Source organism: Perna viridis, chromosome 6, assembly GCF_037379345.1.
Source record: "Perna viridis isolate PV_CMFRI_1.1 ecotype Kerala chromosome 6, ASM3737934v1, whole genome shotgun sequence".
Lineage (NCBI taxonomy): Eukaryota > Metazoa > Mollusca > Bivalvia > Mytilida > Mytilidae > Perna > Perna viridis.
In genome coordinates this window covers 12444616-12467018 of record NC_142450.1, presented here as the reverse complement: position 1 = coordinate 12467018, position 22403 = coordinate 12444616, and the positions used below count along the sequence as shown (strand labels likewise).

The 22403-nt window shown below is 31.9% G+C and overlaps 1 protein-coding gene across 2 annotated transcripts in view; it reads left to right on the top strand.

Annotated features, from left to right (window-relative positions):
* Positions 1-1700: 1700 nt before the first annotated feature.
* LOC148613688 (uncharacterized) overlaps positions 1701-22403 on the top strand; it is a 34428-nt gene continuing 13725 nt past the window's right edge. For both annotated transcript variants that reach the window (XM_088587203.1, XM_088587202.1), the window contains exons 1-16: positions 1701-2173; positions 2265-2358; positions 8138-8235; positions 8946-9103; positions 10099-10317; positions 11151-11218; positions 12230-12299; positions 12943-13022; positions 13444-13520; positions 14448-14529; positions 16329-16419; positions 17035-17244; positions 17946-18086; positions 18814-18907; positions 19339-19473; positions 20236-20348. In XM_088587203.1, the coding sequence (XP_088443329.1) occupies positions 2082-2173; positions 2265-2358; positions 8138-8235; positions 8946-9103; positions 10099-10317; positions 11151-11218; positions 12230-12299; positions 12943-13022; positions 13444-13520; positions 14448-14529; positions 16329-16419; positions 17035-17244; positions 17946-18086; positions 18814-18907; positions 19339-19473; positions 20236-20348 (1822 nt within the window). In that variant the 5' untranslated portion in view covers positions 1701-2081. The remainder of the gene's footprint in view (positions 2174-2264; positions 2359-8137; positions 8236-8945; positions 9104-10098; positions 10318-11150; positions 11219-12229; positions 12300-12942; positions 13023-13443; positions 13521-14447; positions 14530-16328; positions 16420-17034; positions 17245-17945; positions 18087-18813; positions 18908-19338; positions 19474-20235; positions 20349-22403) is intronic.

Below are 22403 nucleotides of genomic sequence, written 5' to 3'. Positions count from 1 at the left end.
TTTATTTGTCTACCGGTATTTATTAGTAAGGACCGTATAGGGCGGATACAGATATGTATACTTAATAAACGGAGGTACCAATCCAGAAATATACATAAGGGTAGTTCCGCGTTCATTTCTTCCTTTTTTGCCCAAATTTTGCAAAAAAAAAATGTGCCAATTGGTAGAGGCCAACCGTCGACCTCCAACCACCTAATCCAAATCTGGGCATGGTTTGAGCACGTGGGTTTGAGTTTCCCAAACGCTTAGAACTACTCTATAAATCGATGAGACTTTCATTTTCTCACAAACTTGATACAATATCATAGTGATGTTTGCTTTTACATGACATTACTAGATCGAAGCTATTTGTAGGTAGTAATTGAGATATATGTGACTTGACGTACAACTATTATACTTTTTTTTTCAAAAAAACATATTTGACTTGACGAGTTTCTTAATTCAAACGGCATGACTTTATAGTTTAAACTTTTTTTAAATCGGCATTGACTAATAGCGTAAATTTCTTTCTTTTTTGTTATAATTTTTTTTAAGATATGGCATTAATGCGATGTGTATATCAATTTAGAAAATGGGGTTCATGATAAGTGTTTCCTTTTGCATAATTTTAAATTGCCATGCACTCTTACTGTTCTACGGGCTACGGTGGCGGATCCAGAGTTTTAGTTAAGAGGGGGGGGCAAAAAAAAATTTTTGATGGATCACCGATGAGGATCACGAAGTGATCCGAATTTGACAGGGGGGTTGGGGGCACCCCCCCCCAAGAAAATTTGAAATATTAAACCTCAAATCCTGCATTCTGAGGGTATCTTGAAAAGTTTTTCAACGATTTAAAAAAAAATGCAATTTTTTTAAGGGGGCCCGCCCCCCTGGATCCGCCACTGAGCCTATAAATTCAGTCAATTTGCTAGTATACCTCATGCTCTAAAGACATAATTCAGGGCGGGCGGTTAAGAAATTTATTAAATAAATGTGGTCCAGCTATCTCCTGGTCACCTTCGGTAAATTTATATAAATCAGTGTATTCATTTTGTGCAATAATAAAAATAGCACCAAAATGTGTGTCCACCCCCGCTTCTGAATCCACCAAGTTCTGTAAATTCAAGTAAGAATTAGTGGCTCAAATGTTGCTCTGATGTTCTTTATTGGTAACACAAGAACTGCAATTTACTAATATATCGTCTACGGATGTGGTAAACATAGACTTGCTGTATTTCAGACGCTGTTCTTCTGTCCTGGGTTTCCACGGATCTTTCCTGCCTTCTATTATAATTATACGTACATGGTATTGGTATTAGTGTATGTATGTCACATATTGTGTATATATGTTTATATTAAATAATGATATTTACAGTCAAATAATAATTTCAGGTACATGCTAGTTTATCAAATGCAGTAACAAAGTGGTTTTCATATTACCCGCTACATTATACATGTGGCGCGCATGCGTAAAAATATTCATGACCTAGATTATTGATTGGATTTGGATTTGCTAATTGCCGTAATCAGACTTTAATTCTCTTTACATTTTCACAGATATATGCAACCTAACTTTTAAATTTGAAATGCACAGTTTATATGGCTTTGAAACCAGTGAAATTGCTCTAAATTTGCATAAATATCCTCGCCATATGACCTCCATTTTGTATAAATGCGCCGAGGACGCCGTCATTGTTAATATGGCCCCATAGGCATGAATTGACAACGACAAAAGTATTGTTGTGCGACACTGATGAATTGTTCCTGTTGCTTGTTTTATTTTTGTTCCTCTAAGAGTTTATTATGACCACCTATCGCTTTGTTAAACTCCCGATAGTATCAGTTTAAAGACGCACCAAAAATAAGTATCTGATTATTGATTTTTTCCTGAGAGGTAGTGCGTTCCCTGTGAAAGAAAGCGTTGACTGATCGGTAACCGACTATAATGAGGATTCCCCGATAATATTGAGGATTTTCCCTTCGTTTGTCAAGCTTGTGTTTATGTTTATGTCAGTGCGTTTGATATCAACAGTGAATTACTTTAATGTTTTACATAATTAGTGGATTTAAAGACCTAAAAATCACTGGAAAACAGTGATATTATGGCTAAAATTTTGAACAAAGATCCACTAACATTCCAGCAAGAAAAGGCCGAATTTCTGAAAGAACTTCACAATTTCCACAGAAATAGAGGGTAAGTAACTTTCTTATCCTTTTTCCTAACATATTTACGATCCTGTCACATGTATTTGATCCCGTTTTATCGATACAATCTTTGTTTTTAGGACACCATTCGACAGACTTCCTAAAATTGGTGGAAGAGAAATAGACCTGTATCTGTTGTATCGGCGTGTGATCAGCTTTGGTGGATTGCGAAAGGTAAAGTCGATTTGTGTTTACCACCGTTAACAGTCAAATAGTGTATCAATAGTAGCAGTGCGTTGTTTCTTGTACGATTACGATATGAGAACTGATCGTTAGTTGCAAAATATAATTTTTAATGTACAAAGCCATTTTAAAGATGGCTACCATTTTGATGTTGAAGGGGAGGGGCATAATGTAGGTACCCCATAAAATGTGTATTTTCCACCCATATTGGTGTCCATATATTGCCAATAGTACCCAAATTATATTTGAGAGACATTGTTTACTACCAAAAGCACATGTTCATATAAACAATTGATTAAATTATCAGTGTATTGGTGTGTACACACTTGATAAACAAAGCATTTAATGTAAGAAAATGTATTGAAACATTGGTGATTACACACTTTTAAAGGGTATTCTTCTGATTTAATTGATAATAATTATTTTTTTCCTTTAATGATTCACTAATTTAAATATTAATAAGAAATAGAAAGTGGCCAAGTGTATGTACCATGTACAGAATAAGATGTACATTTAGAACATCAAGGGTGCATTAATTCTACTGATGCTATAGACTTGATATTTTCACTTTAATTTTTTTTTTAAATTATTAAACACTGAATTTTACTTCAATTCTGCTTTATCTAGCGTTTCACAACAAAACTTTTTGTAAACTTGTCAGGCTTGTAGAGACTCAGTGTATGTATGTCACATATTGTGTATATATATGTTTATATAGATTTATAGCAAATTGGTCTTTCAACATTTGCCACTTGCTATTATAGACTTTACACTTGACATGAAGTAAAAAATTCATGTAATAGGGCAATGATGTGTATATATATAAATTGTTTTATATTACAAATGACATACATGTACAAGTAAAATGGAACCTAAAATAATTTACTATAAATATGATTACTTTAGATTCTTATTTTGAATATGTACAAATGTTTACTTTTAGGTTAGTAGCTATATATTTAAATATTTTGCGGTTAGAAAAATGCTGTAAAGTTCTTTTGAACCTACTTGTATCAGGATTTCTTTTCCTAGCTATTATTTAAAAAAAAGTCATTGAGATGGTCAGTGACATCATCTTCAAAAGGGGGAATCAAAATATGTCTTCAATCAATGTTTTAATACAGTAACATGCAGTACATTGTATATATGTACATGTATTTGACTTGCAAATCAAACAATTTGATTTTCAAGTTCATGAACTCATATACATGTAGCTGTCCATTACAGCCATTGCTGAGGTAAAACTTGGGAATTTCAAGCTGGAACCTAGATAACATTTCTGTTTCAAGAATACTTGCTATATGTTCATCTTAATTCTACCCAAAAGTTTGGTTGCCTATCTCAAAATCTAATGGCCATGGGCGACTGGGCCACCACCAATTTTTATCCCAGGATTTTTTTCAAGCCCAGTATTATTTTCACTGACCCTGTATGATTAAAGCACTGTTGCTTGTTACCTTTTTTTCAATCATATACTCTGAAATAAGATTAAAGCCATACTTGAGCCGTTGCCAATGTTGGCAAAACATCTCGTTAGTATTGTATTCAGCATCTGCTGGTGAAAGATATTCATGTAAATTTCAATAAACATGCTGAATGTTTAAAAATACATATATATATATATTTTAAAATTTTGGCAGATTTTAATAATTATTGATATATGAATATATACCTTTATCCACATGTTCATGACAACTTTGTATTGATCAGTCACAAGGTACTGTACCATTTACCTAACATGTACAGTGTACTTATTGACAGAGTTCTCATTGATCTAGGAATTAGAAAATTTAAGTTCTCAGAGGAATGGAATAGTTGATTCTACTCAGCAGCACAGTATCAATGTATTTATTTTCCAATGAGAAAAATAACGATGTTGTACACAAAAACCTGCACTGGCCAACTCCCCAAAAGCAAGCTAAAATTGTAAATGGCTAGTTTTAATCATTTAATCATTTAACCATTGAGCTCTCACCAAGGTTGCAAGTGATAATTTCTAGTCTTGTTTCCTGCTACTAGCAAGAAAAAAAATAGGGTACATGTAGGTTGGTAGGGATATTATTTTATTTTTCAAAAACATTTTACATTGAGTTAATGGGGAAGCAATATAGACTTTAGCAGTGCTTAGCCCAAAATGGCCATGAAATGTCTATGGTTTGGACAAAAACTTAGGGTGCTTGCAGTTAGAGTACCAGGCAACAGACATATTGGGATAGTAAAAAGTTCATTAACTTTTTGCAGTCATGAAGGCTGCAAAAAGTTGAATGAACTTTTTACTAGCCCCATTTGACCTGATTTACATGTAGGAATTATAGAAAATTGAGGACAATTGATCATTGGTCATGAAGTTTCTGTTTATAAACACAGTACAAATAACTTGAACCAATGTACATGTACTTGTGCATTATTTTAATCAAATACATGTAAGTAGCTGTCCACTCAAGAATTATAGTGTGCAGGACTTGAAAGATCACATACATGTGTATTTGGAATTTCATATGTTGTTACTGGTACACGTACCCATATTTAGATTGCTTCAGAGAATTAAAATGTATCAAAATTGTCATATATATATTTTCTAGTGGTTGAAAAAAAAATCAATGAAATGCATTAAATTTTTCTGTTAAAAGGAGATACATTTAATTTGTGTTTTACCAACACTTTCTATGCATGCTGTATATAGACTTTCACTTGTGTCAGATATCTTTAACTGGAAAGCTTCAGTTTATAAATTATTGTATAATTTATTGTCCATGCAATCAATTTACTTGCATAAAAAATGTATTACTATTTTTTTTTCAAATAAATCACTCAATACTTCTAAAATTTTTACAATTCTTTCTAAGACAGCTACTTAATTAGACATTCTAACTAAGACATTTGAAAAATTCATTGAAAGGGTCTAGTCGCCACAGTCAAGTACAATTTACATGTACTTATACCAGGGGTAACAAAAAGATGTTAGGTCATCCTAGAAGAAAAAGTCAAGTGCAAATCACTCATTTTAATAATTTCGTCTTAAAATATTGTAAAAGTCAGGGGCGGATCCAGGATTTGAATTAAGGGGGGGGTTGTTAATTGAATTAAATGCTGTGCCAAGCAGAGCAAAAAATATGGGGGGTACATCTGGTACACCAGTCCTTGGATCTGCACCTGAAAGTGCCATTGCTAATTGAAATGCATTCAATATTTTCTGAATTCACAGTGTACTTTTTGTTGTTATCTTTACTTGTGTGACCAGTAGTGAAAGCACATCTAGTAGCCACTTGACTTGATCCATCCACAATGCTCACATTTAGCCACTAGATCGAAGCCTGGGGGTAGTAAAAATTGAAACAGGCTAGTGAAATTATGTGTATTTTTCTTGTTTCAGGCTAGTCGAATGGGATTATCCTATACATTCCTCTATTATTCAGGCTAATCGTTGAGAATTTTGAAGGAAATGACATTTATCTGTCCAACCATCACAATTAGTGGATACTTACTTCATACAATTTGTAACTGAAAAAGTATTGTTCCAATATTTTTCCAAAATTATTGGTCATTATTTTTGTTTACTATTGAGTTTGATATTGTTGTACAGGGGTACAATGCTACACTGGGTTCTTAAGTTTATTGAGATCATTCATTTTTTTACATTTTGCTGAGAAGGGAAACTAGCACTATAAGTCTGTAAGATTGAAGATAAATTTCACCAGTACAAATAAGATAAAAAAAACAATTTGTGACAGCAAGATGAATAGATTTTTGCCAACGTGTTACTTCTATGAGAGAAAGGTGTTGCTTAACTGATCAATGACTAATGTTTGATAAAAACTCATATTCACAGGATTGCTTGTTAATTGCAGTGCAATCATAGTAAATTTAAATTTACTATTTGGGTCAGATTTTGTTCTTGCACTGGCATATGGCTACATTAGACATAATTATTAATAGTGACCTTGCAATGAAATTCTGTTTGTTTTGGAATGGAATAAACAAAGGAAATAATCAATGTCCAAAGGTGAATATAAAAATTAAGAATCAAGGATGGAATAAATGATAAGTTCATAATCTCTACAATCTGTGTACCTTGCATCATTACAAAGACAATATTAAATTGTTATAAATTAAGTGAAGTTTTGTGTAATTTATATTCAGTTTTTTTTATTTCCATTATAACAAAGAACTCCAACATTTTTGAACTGATTTTTAAGTGTGTTTAATTGTGTAATATTTATTCCACAGTTGCCAGATTTTAAACATGGGGTTGTGATCACGCCAAAGCACTTTAAACCCCACCACATTTTTGTACCTGTCCCAAATCAGAAATTTCTTGTCGTTTTGTTTTCGTCTATTTTATTTTTATGTTACTTGAGTATATAGGGGCAACTCTTTCGCTGTACCTGTGTATAATGATATTTTTGGGCCAGCTGCAGCCTGCCCTGTGGTGTGAGGGTTTTGTTCATTGAAGACCACTGGGTGGCCTTGGTCTGACATTTTCATATCGGTGGGGATGTTCATCATGCTGTTCTGTTACTATGAAACAGGTATTTTTTGGTTTAATTCTACATTTGGACAAGAAAGTTTTGACTGAAAGATACATGTAGATGCAAAAAGTGTACTTAATGAGATACATTCCTTGTATCAAATTTAGTACATCTGTATCTTGATTTTCAGATTTTTTATTTTACAAGGAATACATCTGCATGAGGTAAAACTATATTGAATCAGTTTTAGAAGTCTTGTAAGCCTGATTTAGTTTCGTGATCAAGGTCAATTTGCCATGTACATTTTTATTTGTAAGTCATTTCCTCCTTGCCTTGGTGGTTTTGTCAAAATTTTCAATTTGAAACAATGCTCAAGATAAATTATTTGACCTCCTATTAGGTCAAATGTACAAGTAAAGGACAAAGGTCACCAACTGTAGTATACATCATTCCTACATTCTTAATACATATATCTGACATACATGTAAGTTAATAGCATCCCAGTCTCCAGATTTGTTACAGTCACACAATCTTATGACATTATTGAGTTCTAACAAAACCTGCAAGTACTAATTGTTATTTTTTTCATTTCTCAGATTTTTGCATAACAGCAAAGCAACTGAACGCTTACATATATGTACATTGCAATTTAGATATTTGAGCAATATCTATCTTTATATAGATGATTTAAAAAACAAAATTTATTAGTGCACAGGAGATTTGTAAAACTACATATTGTAAATATAATTTTGTAGATATAGACTATTATGGATTAAACATCCTAGGATAGGCAAGTTGAAACAGTCTTTACTCTATGACCTGTAGATTTGTACACACTAATTCTCAGATCTTGAAATTTGAATGACAAATTATACAGCCATATATTTGCATTTACCATCTTTCAATTTCAGCTCTTTTGAGCAACCTCATACAATTTACAATGTATATGACATATTTTCACTTTTAACAGTGTTTAAATTGATTTGGGCAGAAAAATCACTAAGATGTTGACAAGATCTGAGTTCTTGTCTGTCTGGGACTTGCCCAAAATCAAAGAAATCAGTCTCCATGTTTAGGCAACTCGACAATCTTGTTTCTGACACTGGACTGTAGGTCTACAAAGGTATAGTACACATTTTTGTACATGTACATAATTCTTTTTCTCTGGTATTTTATTAAAAATACAAATGCAGGAAAGTTAGTTAAACTTGTACTTTTGTAGCTTTACCAGCTGTAGTATGAGTTCTTTGTCGGACGACTTAAATTTAGTAAATCATTAATGAATGACTTTTTTTTTACAGATTCATGATGAAGAAACGTGGAACAGTATAAGTTACGACTTGAGACTGCCGAGTGGATGTTGTAATGGTAGCCAGGCCCTCAAGCATGTCTATGTCAGGTAAAACAAAAACAGATTGGAATTACGACAATATTGTCCATTAGGCAAAATTGTTGTTAAAATAATGCCAGCTAAAAAAAAAACTCTGTTTAAAAAAGATGTTTATAATTCAATACTTTAAGGTGACTTCACTTGCTTACAATTGTACTACATGTACATGTATAAACAGTTCGTACACTTCTTTAAATTATTCTGAATGAGGATTGATATATGTTCCCTTCCAATGGGATCTCATAATAAATGTAAATCTTGCAAATTTATTCGTGTAAATACAATGTACATGTATACTAAAAGTTTCTCGAATTCTTATCAGGCTATTTATAATGACGGGACTGCATTACTTTGTTACATTAATGAAAATTGATTTTTGGATTTTTTTACACACATAAATGTTAGGGGGCCGGTGGGAGGGGTATACCATTCCACTGATATATTGGTGCATCATTCTCTTCTTGAGTTTTTATACAGATATTCATACTGTAACCTTATTTGCAATTCTGTTCCAATTTCCCAGTTAGTTAAAATAGAAATAAAAAAAACCACATCGATGACCAGCTGAAAATTTGTTTTTCAATCCGAAACTGTTAAATCTGCAATGAAAACACTGCATTTTTTTTAACTTGTTGCAATTTAATAGAAATAGCACCACAGTATTTCATATGATAATGATCATGATAATATTATGTTATAGTGCCTTTTCTTTTCTTCAGATATTTAGACAAGTATGAGAGAGTTCATTTCCATGGTGAAGATCCTAACAAGAGGGATTTTGATGATGACAGTGACCATGCTCCAGCAAGAAAGAAGGTGAAGTTACCTTTGTATGGAATTCCCCTCTTCTACAACCATGAACAGCATAGACTTACAGGTAAGTTTAGCTAATCCCCTCTTCTACAACCATGAACAGCATAGACTTACAGGTAAGTTTAGCTAATCCCCTCTTCTACAACCATGAACAGTATCGACTTATAGGTAAGTTTAGCTAATCCCCTCTTCTACAACCATGAACAGTATCGACTTACAAGTAAGTTTAGCTAATCCCCTCTTCTACAACCATGAACAACATAGTCTTACAGGTAAGTTATAATTAATCAACAAAATGTCTCTGCTGCCATTGTTGTAACTGTAAAAATAGTTCAATCACGACTAAATTACAGTATGTCTTTGCTGTAATTTAATAAGTAAGTCATTGTTAACTGTGTCTTTGCTGTTACATTGGAGCAGGTAAAACATTCTTAAACTATGTCCTTGCGGTAATTCAAGAACAGTTTAGTCACAACTAAACTACAGTATGTGTTTGTTCAATATTAGAACAGGTAAGTCATTTGCTGAACTATGTTCTTGGTGTGACTGAAGTCGTAGTCTAGAACAGTCAAGTCACTGATAAACTACATTATATCCTTGCTGTAACACTAGAATGGATAAGCCATTACTGAACTAGAGTAGGTATAAAATTTTCTGAATTATTTTCTTAGTGTACATGTAGCAATACTAATGGGAAAGCTGTTATTTACCCATAGTCTAGTAAATTTCTGACGGGTGTATGTAAATGCAGTTGAGAGTACTTATGGACATTTTCTACTAGTACAATTTTGATATAAACAGATATTTATTTAAACAGATATTTAATTTTTCTGCAGATTTTTACATTTTCAGGTATGCATTTTATTTTTTTTATGATTTTACATTTTTTTAAATAATTTAATTACTTTAAATCTTCTAAATTTTGCTTCATTGTTCTTTGTATCTTATCTCTGTTCATAGCAACAATTCCTTTACAAGGCAGTGTAATGTCTTACACACGCTGAATTTTTAGAGACAGGGTTGTCATACAAATTCAAGTATCTATTTGTTAATTTCCAGATGCCGTTCGAGAGATGCATGGTTTGTCCCAAGACCTTACAGCCAGCAGTGATTATGAGAAGTTGGAGCAGTCGTTGATTTCTGGTCTCCCAAATGAAGTGGATTTTGTTATCAACATCTGTACCTTACTGTCCAATGAAGGAAGACATATTCTACGTTTGGATCAATCCAGATATTTATTGACGCTGTTAATGGCTCATATTGGACTTTTTGATTACAGTAAGAATGAATATGTAAATTGTCAATGCTCAGTATTGTGATCTTTTGTAGTGATCGGGATTAAGATTTTGAGAATGAGTCATTTTTTAACATTCTTGGTGAAAAAATAGATTTAAGCGGACATTTTCATCTGGAATGTGATAAATGGCACATTGCCCTTCTCTAATCCCAATCACTGCTTTTTTATCATCATATGGGAAGTTTCTGTGAGAAGTCTTCAAGTGCTATTTTTTTGTTGATGCAAAATTTGCAAAGCAAAAGAAATGTTGCTTTTCCTGAAGTTTGGATTTTGTTTAAATTCGTTAAATTAATAGAATTATATGAAGGGATCCCATATTGATAATATAACGTGTAAGGCTAATAAAACCCTAAGCATCTTATTCTGCAATATGAAATGCTACACACGTAAAGTTAAAAACCTCACTTCTACATCACTTGTTTGTCCTGTCGTTGAATATGCTGCACCAGTTTTGGACCCATACAAAAACTCACAAATAAATCAGGTTGAACAAATACAGAGAAAGGCTGCTAAATATGTCCTAAATGATTATAAAGATAGAACACCTGGAGCTGCAAGTAGTAGAGCAAAAGCTAGGTGAACTTTTTGTACAAATCAACTTGGAGTTTGTAGAAACTCTAAAGACAAATTAACAAAATCTGACTGGAGCACTAGGGCATTCATATACATAATAAATTTAGGGAATGATGTTCTGATGAAGGTATTTTTATTCCTTCAGCTATGAACGTAGCCTAGCAATTACTTGCACATATATTGTATATTCAACTAGATCAGATTAGAATGAATTTGTAATGTCTTCTCTTTTTTTTTCCAGACAAAGATGGTTTGGAACTTCTTTATGAAAATGGATGGTGCCAGTTCTCTAAAAGAAATTATGTTAGGGTAAGGTTATAGTCATGTCATATAAGTGTGTCGGTCTATCCATCAAACTTTTGTTTTATAAATGATGTTTATAGAGTTTCTAACTAAATATTTTCAAGTCTTTATGCAATTTAGAAGGCCATGAATGCATGGAGAAAAAATGAGTGGTTTTTCTTTGTCAAGAAATAGATGAAAGTTGAAACTAGTATTAGTCTATGATTCCAGGATTTGTTTTTGTTTTTTTTTTATGCCTCCGCAACGATAAGTTAGGGGGCATATTGTTTTACCCCTGTCCATCCATCTGTAATTCCATCCGTAATTCTGTCCATCCCATTAGTTTTCCGCACTTTTTTTGAAAATTCTTGAAGGTATTGAACTGATTTTTTGTATGCGAGTCTTTCATGATTAGTTACAGATTGAGTTAAAGTTTCGTTCCCCTACGCTGAGATTTATTCAAATTATGGGCCCTGAACTTAAAAATTTCATGCAAATAACAGTTTTCCACACTTTTTTTGTAAACCCTTGAAGATCTTGAACTGCTTTTTGGTATGTGAGTCTGTCATGATTAGTTAAAATCGTGTATAAGTTACATTTTTCTACGCCGAGTTTTATCAAAAGAATGGGCCCTGCACTTTAAAAATTATATTGAAATAATAGTTTTTCGCCTTGTTTTTTGTACATGCTTGATGATATTTGACTGGTTTTTGGTATGTGAGTCTGTCATGATTAGTTAGAGATTGAGTTTAAGTTTCATTCAGCTATGCTGAGTTTTACTCAAAACCACATGCAGGGGCATCATTTGTGTCTCACAGAAACAATAACACATCTGACAAAATGCTTCTTACAATTATGAGTTATGATATAGCTGTATGTAGTTTCACATTGAAACCTTGTTGTTAGTGATAGATATAATAATAACCATGTAACGGTTTCATCTGTGCTTGAAATACTGTTTTTGTAAGATAGTACATTGAATGTGGATTTTTCATGTATTTGGATGTCATTGATGTATATGTTTCATTTATATTGCAGTTTTGGTTAGATACAGTAAAAGATGATTCTGCTAAAATGTTGATATCTAGTACCCGAGACTGTAAATTAAGTGAGTACTTGATAAAGTTGTAAAAGTTATGTATTCTTTTCTGTCTGCATCATTATCCATGTAGTTGCTTAACTTAGCAGTTCATTTTTCAAAGCTGAGTTACCACATTAAAAAGGGTCTTAGGTTTTTTGGGGGATATCAGTGATTTGAAGATCAAGAAGTAATTATTCGATATTTGGACTAAAACTTTTCATCTTTCTGTAGACGTGACAAAATGATTAACTAGACAACAGTGTTCTTGAAAAGAGTAGATTTTGCCAAGAATCAATTTTTCTGATTGAAAAATTTCAAGATTTACTATGTTTTACATATTTTGAAAGAAGAAATGATCTCTAAGATAATGGTCACAACTTGTTGACATCACACACATATATACATGTACATGTACTTGTAGGTCACAGCAAACTTACCTTTCCCAAAAAAATTTCAAAATAATATTTCATATTCCATTTTTCTTATAGATTTTACTGTTTTCTATTACAGACAGAACCCATCTTAATTTCTGCTTTAGGTTGACCTCATATTTTTATTACTTTTAATACTGGGCCTCTATGATGAATTAAACTAGCATTTTGTAATATTGATTTGATCAAAAGGCTAATTTTATCAACATTTTGTGATATTTCTTAAATACATTTTTCAGATGAATCCATAGGTGAGACGGTTTTAAATATAGGACGTGATTTGGGTGTTAAAGATAAAGAAGGCCAAAGAGTTACTCAGGTTGGTTTTATGTGAATAAAATGAGAATGTAAAACTATAAAATACACATAGAAAAATGAAGAGCATGAGCCCTCTGGAAATAATGAACTTGTTAATGTGCACTGGTTGGAAATGTATATTTTTAGTGTCCCAGATAGAATTCTACCCTTTGTAATGCAATATGATTGTGTACTCTCAATACTGAATGAACTTGCATCATTTTAGATATTAGCAATCTGGAGGCTAGTTTCGTTATACCCTTTCTCTGTTAGCTAAATCACAGTTGGTATTATTTCAATAAGAATCTACAAATTATGCCAGAAAATTAACGCATATGCTACGTGTATGTGAAATGTGATGATTATATTTTAATGATGTTTGTTTATTTGGGGCTAAATTTATACAGTCATTCTCTCATGGATATTTTTGTTTATCTTTTCAGCTTGCTGTCATAATAAGAAACTTATCATTTCAAGATGAGAATTGTAAATTTATGGCCTCTAATGACCTTGTGTTTAGGTATGATACAACTTTTTAGAAAAATATCTGTGCCAGGCTGAGAAATAAAGATTCATGTCAATAGAGTACAAAGCCTTTGTTATATATATTGAAACTAATTTTAACATAATCTTTCAACCTTTTGCTGAAAACAAAGACTTCATATTCAATCTAAAGGAAAATAGGAAATCAGTTATTGTCCATTGACATACATTTTGGAAGAAGTGTAGTTTTGGTATTTAACTTGTGTGATCTAAATTACTTAAGTAGCACTCCAGCTAAGAATTATGCAAAATGTGATACATGGTTGGAAAGCCTACATATTTTTATTTTTGATATCATGTTTAAAATGCTTTAGTAAACAGAAATTAACATTTGGTTTTTCATATAACCCGTGCTCATAAGAGATAAAAATTGTGTAGAATGCACTGTAGAATTCAAAAGTAAGGGAGATAACTCTGTAAATGACACTCAAATACAATAGAATCTATTGGATTTTCAATGTTGATTATCTCCTAAGAGCAGGCAGGTTTGAATGAAAAATTACACATTTCATAATATAGACCCATAAAACAACTTAATTACAAAAATAAAAATATGTAGCCTTTTTTGGGGTGTATCACATTTTTCAGATTTTGCATGATTCTTACTAAGACAGCTACTTAAATTGACATTAGTACTAAGTGATGATTTTAGATCATTGCCTTGTATCATTGGTGTGTAAAATAATGATGTTTTGTGGTCATCACCCTTCAGTACATAAAAAAAATCAATTCTGATATGTCTAAATGTGTCAATTACAAAGAAATGTCTTTATACCTTCATATTGAAAATTTAAATCAAAAGATACTAGGTCAATATTAGCACTGAAGCTTTACTTAAACTGCTTTTAAGATATATGTAAATGATATGATATTTACTAAAGCAATATGTTTTGTTATTTTTCAGATTTTTGATATTGTGTATAAATTGTCAGTATGGTTCTTTACGGCAGTTGGCATTAGATACATTTGGAAATTTGGCAGAAAAGGTAAGTACCATTTAAAAGAGTATAAGTGCAGAGTTTTTATACTGTCTATAAAATGTTGGAAAGTTTTATAAAATGTGGGAAATGATAGAAACACTTTTTACTTTAAAGAAAATACAAAAAAAATAAACATTCAAAATCACTGTTTATTTCTTATTATGCTCTAAGCTGCATTAGATGTCATTTTCGTAAATTTTTATTTCTGTTGAAATATGCCTTCACTTTTAATTATTTCTACTAAATTGTACTTTTCCTTTTTAATTTCATTATTTATCCACAAATGCATTAAATACATGAAGTAGTTGTCTATATATTTGTTGTCTTGCAAGAGAAAAAATCGACCTAGATAAATTTGTATGCACGTAACTTCTGGTGACCTTAATCTGCACATGTGCTGTAAGGATCTCTTCTTTTTAAAAAATCTGATTGTTAAGCGAAAGTGGTTAATCAACGGCAAGGAAGACTTTTGGACTCAAGCTGTAGAAGAAAAAAGTTTGAGTATAATGCAAGGATCCTTTTGAAATTAGCATATTGTGATATAATGTGGCACAAATATGGTCTGTAATTGTTATTATTTATTTGAAAACTAATTAAAAAAAAATTAAATGAAATGAAAGTTAACAAGACACATGCTGACCTGTGTATCCCTTATTGTTATTTTTTTATGGAGGTTGAAGTATTTTTAACCAAGATGAATGTCCCATCGGCAATCTTCGGAAGTAATGGCAAAAAATAATTAGATCCGAGCTATCTATCTTCTTTGATTAAAAAAAGGTTGTTTTCACAATATTCTGTAGGTGTTGTTGACATTTATTGCATTGAATCAGCAAATTTTTGTATAATCAGAACTGTACAAATTTGGCAGCTAATGCAGCTTTAACTACACTTATGCTCATAACTTGACTGATGCACAAAGTATTTTTATGTAGAAGGCTAATTTTCAGTGTTCTCAAACTCTGATTTCTACAGGAAAGTTGAGCATAAAGTGTTTTTCCCTAATTTTTCACCTGAAAGTTGAAATTAAAACTTGAACAGGACAAATTTATTAATTCTGAATTGAATGATATATGACTCTTTCCACTTGAATTGGCCAAGCAGGTGTTTGAGGTATGCAAATGGCCTCCAGCCTATTCCAAATGAGGACACTGAGCATGACCCTGGTAGTTAACTTTTCCACTGAAGAAGTCAACATATACAATTTGAAAATGTAACTTCCATAAGCTGAATTACAATGACCATAGATGATGTTAACTGGAGATTCTAGAGCCCTATGGTGATGGAATTTCATTCATTGAACTGAGTCCTGATCAGTTCAACCTAGAAATCTCTTAAATTGTTCATCAGCAAAGCAAGACAAAATTATATTCATTTTTAATAATATACTGTAAACATATTAATTTTGGCAGATTCTGTCAAATGAATATATTTGCAGGTATCAATTTTTGCAGTTTCAAAAATGATAAGCCATAATAAAGTGTTATCAAAGGTCATATAATATAATGTGTCTGTTAAGGTTACATTCTAAACAAAAACAAGGGTGGTAGGTTGACATTGTTATCAAAGGCCATATAATACAATGAGTCTGTTAAGGTTACATTCTAAACAAAAATAGGGGTGGTAGGTTGACATTTTCAGGGGGCGGGGAATAGGGTCAGTCAGGCATTTTTTTGGCCTAGAAAGCAATTTGCGGGTAATTTTCTGTTACTGCAAAAATTAATACATTTACAGTATTTCCATTGCCTGTTCAGTTGTATAGTGTGTATACATATTTTTATATAAAGTTGATATTTCATTATTTTCAGTTGATCATTGATGATGATGCAGATAAGAATTTAATTCTGGACCTCATCAGTAAATGTATCACTTCGTCAGACAAGTTTGATGTTGTGAGAGGTAAGACCTTGTTATATTTTGCTGAAAAAAAAATGAGCCATGAAAACCTACACAAAAAACTGTTGCCTTGAAAAAGATGATGGAACATAAAAAAGGGTTAACAGACAACAAATGCTACTATAAAGTAGTCTGTGTGTTGTTTCTTTTTGACAAAAATACTCTTCGATGTTACATTTAAGAAAAAAAGCTATTTAGGACCATTTTTGATATGAATCTAAACATATTTCAAGTCAATAAATGAAAAATGCTAAGAAAACTGAAACCTGGCAAGCATTTGGAACCCAACTACGAAACTTGAGAGGGTATGGGTAACTTATGACTGGTATGTGTCCTGTGTTTTGTAAACTCATGCATGTTTTTATAAAAATAATATATGTTGTAAAGTGGCTCAAATTAAATGTAAATAAGAATAATGAATTAGTGAACAGTAGCCACATTTAAAATGTAAAAGGAACTAAGTACACATAAAATATGAATTGAACGTAAAAATATTGAAAAATATGAGCCCAAATTTTCGGCCTCACAGCCGTCAGGGGGAAAAAGTATTGAGAAGAAAAACTGTTAAGCCCTACCTCAGAGACCATATATAACATTCAAGTCTTTGTTTTGTTTCAGGGCTAGAAATTCTAGGTAAAATGTGCCAGATTCCTGAGAATGAACTACACATAGCTGAAGGATTAGATGAGTCTATCTACAGTCAGTTGATACAGCTGGCCTGTGTATTTGATATCCAGCTGATTGTGCATAGTCTTGAAACATTGTACCAGCTGTCTGAGCTTGGAGAGGAAACCAGTACAAAAATAGCTGCTGTAAAAAATGCTGTTGGTAAGTTGTAGACATTATTTTCTTTCAATTTAAAACGGAATTCCATTTTTTTCAAATCCTGACTTTTCCACTATATTTTTTTACGGTTTGTTTACTTCCGATATTGTCAATTTTCAATTTTTTTGTTGGCTTCGTAAAATGATGCCTAAAGTTGGTGCCTGTTAATTTTTATAAATGTAATGGACCTGGCTGCTGAATTTTAATCATAGCCTACTGGAATCTGAAAATTATGATACATTTTTCTGTGAAATAATGGCTGAATTCTAGTGCTAAAAAAGGATTTGTTTGCCTTTCAATCTGAACCAACCTGTTATAATACACAAGAATGAATATTGGAAGAGAAAATATATGCCATTACTGAATATAATGCTGTCAATAATGAAAATTAACCAGTTGCAGTACATGTATAATGTATTATAAAAAAAATTATCCACACTCCTACTCAATGAGTGGATGGTATATATCAATCACTTTTTCCTACTTTCCTCGAAAGTTCATCACAAAATCTCAGCTTCTTATGGATATATTGGTTGCAAATTTTGTTTCGGCTTTATTTAGATGGGGCATACATTGTAAGTGATTTTGGGTGCTTTCCCGTATCAACTTCGTGTATGAGTGGGGGTATATCTAGCAAACAGCACATGCGACTTCATGTTTAACCTGAGTTAGATGTTTGATCTTATCCTGTGCTATTTTTACAGATTTGTTGGTGACATTACTGTCTATCGAAGCCCAATCATACGGTCCTAACTCACTGATTGGCATCAAGGTTGTAGAATACTGTCCCCCAACTGGAGCTCCTGATACTAGGAAGTTACACGAAGGTTCACCAGTACCACATAGTAAGTAAATATATGACTGGTAATTAAATACAGATTCATAGAAATAAAATGCAAATAGAGCTAAATGGCAATAAGAAAACAAAATTGACTAACAGTGTATTTCCCAAGACAAGCCTTTTGAATCATGACAACTTTTGACAAAATATTTAGGTGCTAAAAGTAGCCGATCTTTATAATTTTAGATTGATAAAAACTGCCCACAACTCCTCACTTTTTAATGAAGTTCTTAGAAAATTGTATTGAAACAATATTTTGTGACATGCTTTTGTATTAGCCTTTACATGATATTTAGAAAGAACCGTAATGTTAAGAAGCAGTCTTTGTAAGAATCAAGCAAAACCTTAAAGAAGTGATACTGCACCAAAAAAAGCTACATATTTTTATATTTGTAATTTAGTTGTTTTATAGGTCTATACTATGAAATATGTAATTATTCATTCAAAGCTGTCTGCTCTTAGGAGATAATCAACATTGAAAATCCAATAGAATTTATTTTATTTGAGTGTCATTTACAGAGTTATCTCCCTTAATTTTGAAATTTACAGTGCATTCTATATAAATTTATCTCATAGGAGCATGGGTCATAAGAAAAGCCTGTTAATTTCTGTTCTCTGTAACATTTTAAACAAAGTATCAAAAGTAAATATATGTAGGCTTTTTACCCATGGATCACATTTTGCATGATTCTTAGCTGGAGTGCTACTTAACCATAATGTTACTATTACAGAAGTGTTACCAATACAACAAGCTCCACAGCCAGTACCATCTACCACTAATAGTGTACCTGTAGCTGCTGATATAGAGTCTACTACTCGTAATTGGTAGGTCAACTTTTATATAGATTTGTTTCATAAAGATATCTTAGGTGGAAATTGTTTAAAACTGACTTTTGAATCTAGATAAAAAAAATAACAGTTATGCAAATTCTGGCAGTATTTTCACATTAGTAAAATCTTAATGGACAGTCGGAAGGAATTTTGACCTAAAAATTTTAAGATGTAACCTGGTCCAACAGTTCATTGCTAGTATTGTTAAGTACACATTTTTCTATTCACTATTTAAACAAAGAAACAAGAACAAAGAATATTGATAAGGAAATTTATTGTATAATTATATTCTGACAGTTGACATGGTGAAACAGTCTAATTCAAAAGTCCTAATCACAGAACAAACGTATACAGCACTTCTCTCGTAACATATGTTCAGAATAAAATTGATGTTTCTAATTTGATGCTTTTCCCTCTTTTTTAAGGTTGCAGACTGCATATGAGATAAAAGGAGATTGTGCTATAACTCAGATGGTTTTGTATGCTGAATATGTTCAGTTTTGTAGAAAGACCAATCTGCCTCAAATTCTGCCATCTCAATCCTTCCACAACACAGTCAAGTAAGTATTTAAAACATGATTAACCAATTATCTTAACTTTAAACCCTTTTTCTAACCAAAAATGAAAAGCAGTGTTAGAGCATGCATGGCATAATTGCTTAAGGAAATATTTATGCAGGGACATACATAGATCCTTTCATAGCCCTGCCATTATGCATTGTATGTATATCTGTTCCATGTTATTTTGTCAGCTTAAGGAGATAGACTTAGGGTAAGGGACATAACTCATGAAATCAGTGATATGTTTGTATTGCATTCAATTTCAACAAGCCTCTCAAGCTTTCCTTTGAAACAGAATTAAATCAGTCTAAGTTACTTTGATGCTTACATAAGATTGATGTAAAATGCTGAATACAAACGTTTCAATGAGTTTTAAGAGTTGTGTCCCTTACCCTAGTTCTGCCTCCTTAAACTTGAGAGTTTTGTTATGGAGCTTCAGCATCTGTTTGACTTCCAACTCTGTAAAGCATCAACATTCTGTACACCAGAGATCTATGATTGAATTTTAAAATTTCCACTATTTTTGTGAGCTGAATCTTGGTATCCATTCAACTAAGGAAACACTTTTGTTGTCTGCTGTAAAATATTTGTCACCATGAAAAGTTAGTGTTAAGTCTAGTCCCCTAGAATAAAAAAATGGGTTTAAAAATCAACTTAATGTTATCAGAAATCAACATAAAAAACTTGCAACTGTAAGTTTTACTTGCTACAGGAAATCTAGAGCCATATGTACAATTTTAAAATTGGATTTTTTTATTGCAGGGTTGTGTTTCCAAATGTACAGGTTGTAGCTAGTGACAGACCAGATGGTAGTAAGGAGTTATCTTACCATGGTCTCTTTAAGCGTCCTCCCAACCAACAACCTCAGGGTACAGGTATGTTTGATGGAGAAGAATTAAAGTAGAAAAGGGGGAAGGCACACTTCTAAATATTATATAAATGTCTCGCAGTCTGAAATCCAAATTAATTTATGAAGAACTAGATAATTGTACGTTAAATGCATTTCTGATAATTCTGTCAATAATTCAATCGAAACAGTTCAAAGGGGGAGATAACTTTATTTGAGAATGAACACAAAGGAATAACAATTACTGATAGGGAAGTTTTATTTTCTATTGGTCTAGCTATACAAACTACACAAAGTAAAAAAAATGATCATTTTATTTTAATTTTTATTGATGTTATACTCACATGCTTCTTTTGTCATCAATGCTATATGTTGATATTGATTTAGTCATAGCTTTAGTTTGCTTCTTTACTTTCATTGTTTATTAATTTGTTGTTATTGAAAGTATATATATTTTATTTTGACTATGACTTAAAAAATCAAGTATAATAGGCTTTTACTTTGAGTGAGTTAGTCCCAAATTTAAATCAAATAAAAAAATTAGTATCAAACATGCTTAAATTAAAGTCTTATATTTTGGGAATTTGTGAAATTATTAAGTACAGTAAAACCTGGGGTTTAAATCCTCATTTGTGAAAATTAGTATATACATATATATGCAAAATAAGTTGGCTTACAGTATCTATATGCATACAATTCTGTAATACTTAGGTGTGAGATAAGACAAGTTCAACTGTATTAAACCTGTGGTATACATCTTTACTTGCATGCATGCATACTAGCCAACAAAGGGGTATACTCACGTACATTAATTTCCATCCCAGTTATTTGATGAAAATATTAGCTTATCCAGTAAACAGTTTTATATGCTAAAAAGGCAACTGAACACAGACTTGAAAGATCTGTCAACTGTAGGCATGTCAAAAATATGCCACAAAATAATATTTCTTTGCAATTTTTTATTATTTTTTTTATAAAAGTAGGAAGTTTGTTTGTTGGATTTTTTGTTTGATTTGTGTGTGTGTGTGTTTTTTTTTTGTTAAACAGGAAAATTTTTCCCATGCTTCAACAAACTAAGTAATTCGTTAAAATTTGTCATGATGTGTTAAGCTTTCATTGTTCAAAAATGTGTAAGGTGTCCGTGTATGTGACCAATATTTTCTTCAAAAAAAAAAAGTACATTCATGTCGCGAAATCTTGTGTTTTTATACTAATTTGATCAATTTTTTCCCTTGTTATGTCACATGAAATGTAAAGTGAAGTAAGCATATTTTTCACTATATTTTATGCAATATCCATTCTAATCTGACAGAGATTACTTTCAGGGCTGATTTTGATATAATGCGAGCATACCCCATTATTGTATGCAATCCTTAAAAAAAATACTTTCCAGATTTATACAATTGCCATGCTAGCATGTTTAGAGTGTGCTTAATATTGCCTCAATGTCATTGAAGCATGAAGAGTGAACTTAGTTCACTCATGTTCTGTTAGCATGTTCGTGTTTGAAAGTATGTTATAATAATTTATCATGTTTAAGCCAGTCTATGAAGCCTTTCAGCTATAACCATAAGCCTGAATCATGAATTAAGTGTTAGTTTCTGCAAGAATTAGGCAGTGGGTGAAACATGGTATGAAATAGCCCACCATTTTGACAGTGCCTTTTTTACTATTTGTAGCATCAGACTTCAGTGATAAGGATATGAACTTGAAAATATAAGATCAGTGAAATGCACTGCCAATGAACATTTCAAGGACAGATAACTCTAAAAAAAAAAAAAAGAAAAAGAGAACCAAAAAAAAACTGCATTGTTCGAACATATTATTGAATAAAAGTTTGAACATCTCCCTTGATGCAGTGTTAAAGTATACTGTCAGGTTGTTGGGTTTGTCATATGTATGTTTCACATTTTTTCCATTTTGCCTTTTTCTTGCAAGGTCTTGTACTTCATGCACATTCTTTGAGTATGATAACATTACTTAATTTAATTTCATCTTTTAAATATTGAAATTTTACGCCAGTTACAAGTTGTAAGTTTAAGGCCACATATTTTCTTACTAGAAAAATTTACAATGATAAATT